Source organism: Gavialis gangeticus, unplaced genomic scaffold, assembly GCF_001723915.1.
Source record: "Gavialis gangeticus isolate Ggan-Ray unplaced genomic scaffold, GavGan_comp1, whole genome shotgun sequence".
Classification (NCBI taxonomy): Eukaryota; Metazoa; Chordata; order Crocodylia; family Gavialidae; genus Gavialis; species Gavialis gangeticus.
The window spans coordinates 59,486,947-59,497,484 of NW_017729034.1; the positions used below are offsets into that span (position 1 = coordinate 59,486,947).

At 44.6% G+C, this 10,538-nt stretch overlaps 1 protein-coding gene across 3 annotated transcripts in view; it reads left to right on the forward strand.

The window, feature by feature from the left end:
• Positions 1 to 1,105: 1,105 nt before the first annotated feature.
• Positions 1,106 to 10,538, forward strand: part of WDR27 (WD repeat domain 27) — a 306,424-nt gene continuing 296,991 nt past the window's right edge. Inside the window, exons 1-5 of one of the 3 annotated variants that reach the window (XM_019527530.1) lie at positions 1,106 to 1,188; positions 3,640 to 3,838; positions 4,181 to 4,322; positions 5,802 to 5,926; positions 9,722 to 9,835. In XM_019527530.1, the coding sequence (XP_019383075.1) occupies positions 3,647 to 3,838; positions 4,181 to 4,322; positions 5,802 to 5,926; positions 9,722 to 9,835 (573 nt within the window). In that variant the 5' untranslated portion in view covers positions 1,106 to 1,188; positions 3,640 to 3,646. Of the gene's footprint in view, positions 1,212 to 3,639; positions 3,839 to 4,180; positions 4,323 to 5,801; positions 5,927 to 9,721; positions 9,836 to 10,538 lie in introns of all 3 variants that reach the window. The other 2 variants (XM_019527531.1, XM_019527529.1) reach the window with 2 other exon arrangements.

The window sequence follows — 10,538 nt, forward strand, 5'->3', positions numbered from 1 at the left end:
GATACATGAGGTTATACTGCAGATGCTAATCTCTTATGCTGTGTTCCTGCAATGCCTTAAACTTTTGCTTATTGTTATGCAAGTGAGTGAGCTATGCTTACATGGGTAGCTACCACATAACCAAGTCTTCTCAGGGTCTAAATTTAAACCCCCTGTTTTCTCATCTATTTCTGTTGGAGGATGGGAATTAAAAGCGGGAGAACTAGGGAAGAACAAGCTCCATGGCTTCCTTCATCTCTGAAGTGGTGCTAGGCTAGAGCTATGTAAAATTCAAACTGTGCAGCCATGTGGCCAGATGCCACACTGCCAGCAGCTTCCATAATGTAAATTGGTGGGTTATTGGTGGTCGCTGAGTGGAGATACAGTTACTGTAGAACAATGGAGCAGTTGAAACTTGGGTTAAACTGGCTGAAGTGGGTTCAGGTGGCTGGTAAGCGACCACTTATGGGGGGGGAGGGCTTTGATTAGCTGGGCTGGGTGGTGGTGAAGGGGAGGGCTTGGAGCCTGGTCCTGAGTCCCTCGTGACAGCCTGAGGGAAGCTATGAAAGGGCCAGGTCTAGCCTGGGCATGTCTCTTCACAAGACCCAGAGGATGCAGCTGACAGAGCGCTGCCCAGGAGAAAGCTGGGCCTGGCAACAGCACCTGAGGTAACCAGCCCAGGGCAGCAGGGCAGGGAACAGTAGGCAGTGGGGCTTGTCTGCCCCCACTGCTATACTGAGCTCTGGAGAGGTGAGTGGTGCGGGTACAAATCTCCCTGCCCAGGCTGGGCCCCATTGTGTCCCCTCACACAGTGCCCCCCTCTTGCCCGCGGGCAGCCCCGCTGCTCGCCGGCGGGTGGAGAAGCGCAGTGGCGTCACCGCGTTCCGAACTGCCCCCGACGGCTGCCCGTCGGTATCTCCGCTGCCATGGCAAGCACGCTGCGCGCCGGGGCGGGGCGCCTCTCCGCATTCGGCGGCAGGGCCAGGCGGAGTATCCAGTCGGGCGGCGGGCTGGGTAACTGGGGGTGGGGGGCACCCTTCCGGGCGGGGCTTTTCGCCCCTCGCTCTGAGTGGCCGGAGCCGAGGGGAGCCCCGCGGTGGCGAGGGGCCGCGACCCACGTGGCCGCAGGTCGGGCGAGTTTGGGGGAGAACTGCTTGCCTTTGGTGGCTCGCACCAGAACGAGGCTGAGAGGCGAGGGGCTCCGCGGCAGTGCGTTGTCTGCGGAAAATACGGTACCTCGCCGGGCAGCTGCGCAGCTGGGGGCGTGGCCCGGGCGGGGGCAGGGTCCGGGGGGCGCGCGTCCGTCCTGCGTCACAGCCGGGGCGGGGCGGCTCTGCTGTGCTGCCTCTGTTGGTGGGGTCGGGCCTTTGGTTTGTGCCCGTTCAGTCTTTTTCTTATTTGATTTGTATAATTTCATCATTTTATCATTTTATTTTTACTTGTATCATTTCATTACCTTCTCACTTTTTACCATTGTTATCACTTTATTATTTTTATTTCGTTATCTCCGTCATTTCAGTATTTTATCTTTATCATTTTATAACTTTTTATTCTTGTGCTGTTACTTTTTATTATCTTTATTGTTTTATGACTTTTATCACTTAATTTCAGTTGTTTCATTTTTTATCAATTCAATAGTTTTATCTTTTATCATTTTATAATCTTTTATTCTTACGTTGTTACTTTTATTTTACTTCAATCCTTTAATTATTTTTGCTCATTTATTTTAATTTCATTTTTAGTTTATTTTGATCTCATTTTAGCTCATTTTATCTCTTTATAATTTCATTATTTTAATTTTATTTTTATAATTTCATTATTTGTTTCATTATTTCTATTTTTTCATATTTTTCTTATTTTATTACATTGATTATCTTTGTTTTATTTTTATCATTTTATTATTTTGTCAATATATTATTATTTTATAATTTTATTACTTTTGCTGTTTTATTACTTTTTTATTTTATTATTATTTTTTTTTTTATGCTTTTAATGATCCGAAGCAAAATTGTTGGATAAAGTACCATACAATCACGGAGAAGCAGGACTGGAAGGGACCTTTAGAGCACATCCAGTCCAACCCCCAGCCTGAGGCAGGATCAGCCCTATCCAAACTGTCATATACAACCTGTCATCTAAACTCTACATAAGACGGCTGTCAACCCTGACACAACACAGACCAAACACCCTCACCTGCCACAGGCAAAGCAAGGGAACCATGGCAGTTAATGTCCTGCCTCTGTGAGGCTGCTTGCAGATATTAAAAAAACCCCAAACAAGTGGTACGTCAGTTTAAACTTGGTGTATTTGCATGCTGAGCTCTATATGTGCCCAGAAGTGGCAGCACCTGAGTTGGACCCCACTCACCTGATGAATGTAAAGATCAGGCATTTTAGTGGGGCTTTTTTGGTGCTTTCATCTAATAGGTGACAGAATCAGCTTTAGCTAAAAGCGCCCAAAAGCCCAGCTGAAGTGCCTGATCTGTATAAATGCTGCAGAGCTGGGTCGAAGTAACGTGCTGCTGCTTCTGCTCAAGTGCCTTTTTTTGGTTAGTTTTTTTTTTTAACATCTGCAAGCAGCCTGAAATGTCAATATATGCTAAAGGGATCCCAGGTAGAAAGCCATGTCCCCCCACTGCAGAAGAAGACAAAAACTCCCACAGTCCATACCCATCTGACCATGGGGTAATATTTCCTTTCTGTCCTCAAATAAAGCAGTAGAGCTGACTGAGTGGAGGGGCACAACTCTCTAGCCAGGAACCTCTGGCTTTGGGCTCAGCAGGCGCATTGGCACACCACAGTCGTAGTCCCCAGCCTTGGCTGTAGCCAGCACCAAATGCCTCTGAGGGAGGCTTAAAAACACCCTGATACATGTAGCAGAAATGGAATGGGTGCAACCAGCAAAGCCCAGAAGTATGGGAAATACCTATAGCAGAACATAGGCGTAGCTATGCATAGATCATCTCCAGTCAGTGGCTGTCCAACCTCTTCTTGAACACTTTCAGTGATGGTGAGTTCACAGCTTTCCTAGTCAGTCTGTTTGTTCCACTGCTTTACTAGTCTAACAGTGAAGAAGTTTTTTTTTCTGGATATCTGAGTATGCTGCCTCTTACCTACCTTAGGATACGTGCAGACCATGTCCTGTTTTGCAGGGGAATGCACCTGCTAGAAGGGAATGCCCCAGCATTTAGTTTTGTAAAATGCCTATTGCCTTCTTCATACAAAAATAGGGGTATAGGCTGTAGCTGTGTTGGCTTAAGGACATAAGCAAACACGGTTCTTTTGGTAAATCTGATATCTTTTAGTTGGTCTAATAAAAGATATCAGATTTACCAGAAGAGCCTTGTGTCATAAAAATTAGTGCCTTTACTATCCATTTATTTCATTTGGGTTTCCAGGCGTGTTGAAGTTTCAGCCTTCAGCACAATGTCTAGTAATCAGTTCCTGATGCTAGTCTGTACTGGATAATCTGGAAACAGATCAAATGAAAAACAAGAAAATGAATTTTGTGAGGACACTGTGATGACATTCTCATGCATTGTGTCCCTGACCAGTGGCTGAAATGCTTGTGATTTTTAGTTTATTCATCGTAATTTTTCTTCTGTTTCATTTTTCATCTTTTACTTATATTTATTATTTTAAATTTTAATATTTATTTCAGCTCTATTATGGAAAGCCCTATGGACCGGTGTTTTGCTGAAGAAGGAAATAGCCTGGACATAGTTCTTGAAAAGCAAGTGTTTAGATCCAAAGTGCTGGAGTCTCATGTTCAGCTTGCATGCAGTTCACAGTACTGTGCTTTTCCTTTGAATGGGAATGAGCTGTGCATCTGCAATATTGGTATTAACCCTGTGCATCAGGTAAAAACAAAATGTTTGTAAACTTTAGCTGCAATATTAAAACAAAACAAATCCACAGACAACTAAAATGGATGAAATAATGGAAGAGTACTGGGTTTGGGTGTATCAGCTTTGCAAGTAGAATACTGTTAACAATTTATGGCTTTGTTACTGTGGCAAGCAAGGCAGTAAACTATAATGTATTCCAGTGGATGTGTTTTAAACACTAATGAAATCATATGAATAATTAGATAAGCTCAATTGTTCATTTAAGTATTGGCTGTATGTTTTCTCTCATTTTGCCATAATATTTTCATTCTCTTTGAAATGAAGTGTTTAACATTTCCTATATATGTTTGCCAGCCATTACATTTGATAGGACATCATCATTCAATTACTGCAGTATCATTTGGAAATAAAATGAATCCACTTCTTGTCTGCTCTGCTTCCCGTGACTATGTAATAGTGTGGAACTTGGATGAATGCACAAAGAAAGCACTGCAAGGTAGATTTTTATTAGAAAGGGGGTCAGAGTGCCATGCCTTTAACGTGACTACTTAGAGATGGATTCGATTGTCTTCATGATGCCTTATTTCTTTATCAGTCCCATAGGAATTCCCATGGTGGATAGGACCAGTGGTCTCTCTAGTTCCTGGCCCCAAGTCCACTGTTACTGCACAGCAAATAGGTCTGTCTCCCACAGTGGCTAGAACCAGCAGCTTCTGAGGAAGTTGCAAGAAAATTGTAGTAAGTTTCTTGGCCTCCTGAAGTTAGATGTTTGCTTTTGCTCTGAAGTGTAAGAGCCATCTTTTACCCCTTGTGTCTATTGAATTTGTAAACATTGTGAAGATTTGTCAGTGAACATTTACATTTAAATTGTTTTCACATTATATACCATGTATATAGATTAGGATCAAATGTAATAGAGAGGAGAGAGTGGTGAGACCGGAATCTTATGTATTGACTCAGTTGTCAGAGAAGACTTGAAGGAGGGGCATTGAGGACTCTGACAGAAGTGACATTTGTCGTGCAATCAGTGTCTTGAAAGCACTCTACAGCCATGCCCTGACAGAAGTGCATGGCTGCAGAGTGCTTTAAAAGTGCCTGATTGTGTGACAAATTAACCCTCATATAATAAGGCTTCAAATGAAGGCTGCTTCAAAGTGAAGCACCTTTGTTAACTTCTGTTTGTCCCTGCATGCGATCGGGGCTGGGCTGATGCAGCCCAGTCCTGCCCCCAGTGCTGTCTTCAGGAAGGGAGCTCTGGGTTGGGGTTTGCCCAGCCTAAGCTGGGGTAGGGGGGCACAGGTCATGGATTGGAGCCCTCTGCCTTGGGGAGGGGGCTCCCTTCCCCCCTGCTCCAGTTAAGGCTGGGCAAACTCCAGCCCAGAGCTCCCTTCCTTTCCCTTCTTCCCCTTTCTTCCTGTAGACGGCACTGGAGCTGGGAGTTGAAGGGGTAGGGCTAGAGGAGAGAGGCTACAGACAGGCAGCTCTGCCTGGATCGCCTCCAAAGTGGAGCTTGATTTCCAAACTCCCTCCCCCACCCAACAGCAAAGTCTGTTGGGGGGCTTGCTCTAACTCATGGCACTTTCTGTGAAGCACCTTGAGTTAGAGTGGGCAGCTGCACGTCTGTCAGCACCCTAAGTTGTGGGTAGTATGAAAGAAGGTGAGACGTATAATAATAGGTGAGTTAGCAGTGTGTGGAGTTGGGGAGCCTGGAAGCATAAGTACTTAAGGAGCAAGATTATCTGTAGCCAGTTTTCCTTCTCTCTCTCCCTCCCTCCCTCTCTGCCTGCTTGTATAACATTCAGGTCTCTCAGTGAACCCCCTATATTATTTCACAGATTGCAGTCCTTGCTTATTTCTTCTTAGCTATTCAATTACAATATTTGTAGATAATGCTTTACTTTTTAATGCCATTAATATGTTTGAAGCTTTGTTTTTATAAAACAGTATTAACAATAATAATTTTAAATTATTTTAGGGATAACACCTTGTGGAATTGTTATAGGAACTCTTTTGGGAATAGTGCTTTATGTAAGATTTAGTCCAGATGATCAGACAGTAGCAGTATGTGCTGGAAATCAGATCTATATACTAAATGCAAAGGTGAGATGTCTGTCTTCGAAGATACAGTGTTAAAGATTCTATATATATATTCACTTTCAAATAATATTAACTGAAATCAACACATTTTTCTGAAAACGTAATAATTGTTGAGCAGGAGTAGTTATTTGGTTATTGAGAGTATGTATAGCAGTAAATCTTACAGGCATGTTGTAATTATCTCCAGTTTGAATATTGTGGAAATTTAGATATGTCAAAGCAAGAAATGTTGCTTAAGGGGCTCAGGTAAACATAACTGTCATCTAGTGAAGCATGGGCCAACCTTTTTGGCCAGCATGTCACAAATCAGCCTTACACCCTCCCAGAATGACATATTTCTATCCTCTGTTGCTCTACTTTCTGCTTCCTGCTCAAACTACTGATTTGGATGTTCAACTTAAAATATTTAGTTTTAAAATAATTTTACATCTAGTTAGTGGATTTACTTGTAAATTATCAGCACAAATATTTTGTTTTGTGCTTTGTAAATGCTCTGTATTTGGTGGTGATATGCTGAATTTTCCATACAAAACAAGGAGGCTGAAATATTTCTGTAAGTACAACATAGAACTTAATATTATAGAGTTAAAGAGCACTTCTCTTGTGACACATCATAACACAGGTAATATGTTGTAAACAGTTATTACATTTGAAAAAGTCTCAGTGGAGACTGTGGCAATGTTCGGGTTCCAGGGACAACCATGATGCCCCCTGGTGACCATGCAACCCTTGCCCTGTCCTAACTCTAGGGTATCCTCCCCTTCTCACATGCCATGCCTTGTAACTATTGAATGTTGGAAAGGGAGGCTGCCTAAGGGTCTTAGAGCAAGCCCTCAGTTCTCTGACAACCAGCAGGTCCCGGCAGGTCTTAGTCCTGCTTTGTGCCTGGTGGGCCCACTCAGCCTGCTTGTGCCCCTCAGGGTACTTGTAGACTTAAGGGCTATTCACAGCCTCCAAACCTCCCTTGCAACCATGCCCTTGCCTCACAGGTGTTACAGTACAATCGCTCCCTTGTTAGGACCTCGGCCTTCTTGGCCTCTGCTCCTTTTCTCTAGTTGGGCCTTCTAGCCAGGTCCACTGTACTGGACCTAGCTTCTGGGCACCAGTTCCTACCCTGTGCCCTGTCTCCACCCTGTTTTGGGCCCTGCGCTTCCGTCTGGGCTCCTGGCTCTGTCTCTGTCTTCTTGGGGGCACTGAGCCTGCTTCTGCTGTCTGGGCCCCTGGCCCTGTCTGGCTTGAGTGGTGCTCGGTTGCAGTTCTCCCCCAGACTGCCACCCTATAAGGCTCAAGTCTGGTCTGTGTCTTGAGCCCCTAGCTCCTCAGGCACAACTGGAACCTCCGTACCACCTCTAGTCCCAGTCCAAAACCACTGGTAAACTATAACTAAGGAATAAGCCCCCTGGCTATAACACCAACTAACCCGCTCTGAGTCTGAACATAAACTGGCTATGTGTCTGTACAACAGGGCTTCCCTTTATCCTGAGTCACATTCCTCTGCAAGGCAACAGCATTCTGTTTGCCTGTCCCATGTTAGCTTCGGTGCTAGCTAGGAGCTTTTGTGGCCCTTCCTGCTTTGGAGCTCCTTCCTCTGCAGCCTCTAGGGCTAGACTGCCCATGTAGGTTCATGCTCGGAGCTCGTATACGCGTTAAGCTCTTCCTCTTCTAGTCTGGTGACTGCAGCCATCATAGGTGTGTTCATTCTGACCCTAAGGATGTGCCTGCTTGCCCTTGCAGCTGCTTAGCTACTGTTTGCAACTCTTAGGCTCTGGGTAGCCTTGCTTTCTGTCCTTTGTGCCTGCTACTGCTGGCTTTTGACTACAGCTTGGCTAGTAAGTAATTAATTTCCTAGCTGCTAGCTTTCCTTGAGCCAGCTCCTTCTGCTGCAGTTTCCTTGAAGTAACAGGGGCCTTCTGGCTCCCTGTTACAGAGGCACAATATTGAGAGGAGGATTAGTACCAAAAATTAAAAAAGGAAAACAAAATATAGTACAGTTATAGTCTTCAAGCAGTGGAAGTAAGAGGAAGAGTGAGATGAAGTTTGATTCAGCAGAGATTTATAAGTGCATCTGAAACATTTTTGATGGTATCACTCTTAAAGGATACTGATACAAGCTGTTACCACATCTGCATGATACAGTAGTGACACAAGGGTAGTAAAACCCTTCTGACCATAACATTGCTTTATCCAGTGGTCAAACTTTGGTTGATTTAGCCAACTTGTGTCACTTCAGGCTCATACAGGTGTAACATTTAGATTGTAACTTGTTGCTTTGCATGCCTGAGTAGCACTTCTTCCTCCCCTTTTTAAGTGGCTAAAATGTATGTTTATCTATATCTAGGGTGACCATATGTTCTGGATTGTCTGGGGCAATCCTGGATTTTGTAGGCCATCCAGGTGTCCTGGTCATTGATGTAAATTGAAGCAAAAGTCCCAGATTTGGCTGCTGCAGGCAAATGCAGAAGCTCCTGCTTCTTGCAGTGTCTAGCCAGGGTCCTGCTGAGCAGAGGCTGGAGGTAGGGTGGTGGAGTGGGGTTGAACACTTCTTGTCCTGCCTAGGGCAGGGATTGGCCATGGCAGGGCAGGCCAGAGGAGGAAGCTGGGGCCAGGGCTCCAACACCTGCGTGGGAGAGCCAGGATGGCTGCTCACCACCGGCAGCCTTGTACCCTGGGGTTAGGGGGGCAGTGTATATGTTTGTGTGTGTGTGTAAGCATGTGCTGTCTCACCCTGCCCTGCTTCTGCGAGTTGTGGGTTCAGAGGTGTCTGTGTGCATATGTGTGTCCATGTGTGTGTGCATGTTGTGCTTTCCCACTTGGGAGCCATGGTGGATGTGCATACGTGCAGCATTCCCTCCCACCCCAGATTTCTCTAAAATTATAATGGTCACCCTGTCTATACCCCTATCCCCCTATCAGGAATCAGAAATCTTTATGAACAACAGGCTGCAGCTTGTGACCTGGCTGCCCCCATGGGCTGCTAGTGTTTCACTGCTGCCTCTGTGCTCCCTGATTTTTTGCCTTCTTGAGTCTTCCTGGAGTCTCTGCTTACCATTGCCACCAAGTTCCACAGATGCCTCTGTCCAGTGGTTATGTTGAGGGGCAAATTCAGCGGTGAGGGGTGAGAGCGGGTAGGGTTAGGGCATCAGCAGGGACTATGCAAATGAGCAGCGGAAGAATACACTGGGAAAAATGGTGCTCATCACTCAGGCAGAAGGACCCTGAGGTGCTCCTGGTGTGGCATCTGCTGCTGTGGATGGGGTACAAATGCTTTGTGGGCTGAATCCAGCTTGCGGGCTATAGATTGCTAACCTCTGCCCCATATTTTTAAATTTAGAGAAGATAAACCCAATAAGCATAGTGATTTAGTCATTGATATGGTAACTATGGGTGGACAAGGGTTTGAAGCAAGTGTGTTTTTTAAGATAGTGAAGTCCAATTTAACATTATTTTAAAGACTTTAGGATTTTTATGATCTGTTTTATTGGAACAGCTGTATATGGTGGGTTGGGCCAGGTTTGGGAGATGCAGTGTTACCAAAGGGTCTGATTGTAGATTATACCTTGCTTTCCACCCTGGCTTTAAGCCACCCCCAAACCTGTCCCAATTCATCATATACTGTTGGTTCAATAAAAGGCATCACAAAATGTCTTAATGTCTCAGATGTTTCCTGGACTGCCATTACAAAACACTCCAACCCTACTACATTATTTTTAGTATTGCTTATTAATTACTAGAAAGTTTAACTAATGACTTTTCTTTATAATTTTGATCTATTTTCTTCCTCCACTCAACTAATCTTAGAATGAGGCTGTATTAGCTGAGTTGGAAGGCCACCTGGCTCCAGTGACCGCAGCTGAATTTTGCACCTGGGAGAAAAACATGCTTATATCTGTCTCTGAAGACAGGAGCTTTAAGGTAAGGAAATTACAGGACTTGACATTTAACAAATGTAATTGACAATATGGACTTTTTTTCCTTTAGAATATTTAAGCAACCTGAGCTAGAAATCTTCTTTGAGATCAGATGCTGGGTTGAAGCAGACTTGGTGGGGAATTGTCTTTCATAATGATTTTTTGAGGTTAACATGCAGTTTTCACAAAATGAGAATTTTTCTTCAAGAACATTTCAATTTTGATTTAAATGTTTTGATTTTTAACAAGGAAATCAAAGTGAAACATTTTCATTTCGAGACAGGCTATCTTAAATGAAAGAAACATTTTGCCTCACTGAACTGAACAAGAATGTTTTATTTTCATAGTTTCATAGTTTTTAGGGTCGGAAGGGACCTGAGTAGATCATCTAGTCCGACCCCCTGCCATGGCAGGAAAGAGTACTGGGGTCAAACGACCCCAGCAAGGTGTTCATCTAACCTCCTCTTAAAAACCCCCAGGGTAGGAGCCACCACCACTTCTCTTGGAAGTTGGTTCCAGATCCTAGCCGCCCTGACTGTGAAGTAGCACCTCCTGATATCTAGCCTAAACCTACCCTCTGCCAGCTTGTGACCTTTATTCCTGGTCACTCCTGGCAGTGCTCGGGGGAACAGGGACTCCCCCAATGCCTGCTGATCCCCCCTGACTAGTTTATAACAGGCCACTAGATCCCCCCTCAGCCTTCTCTT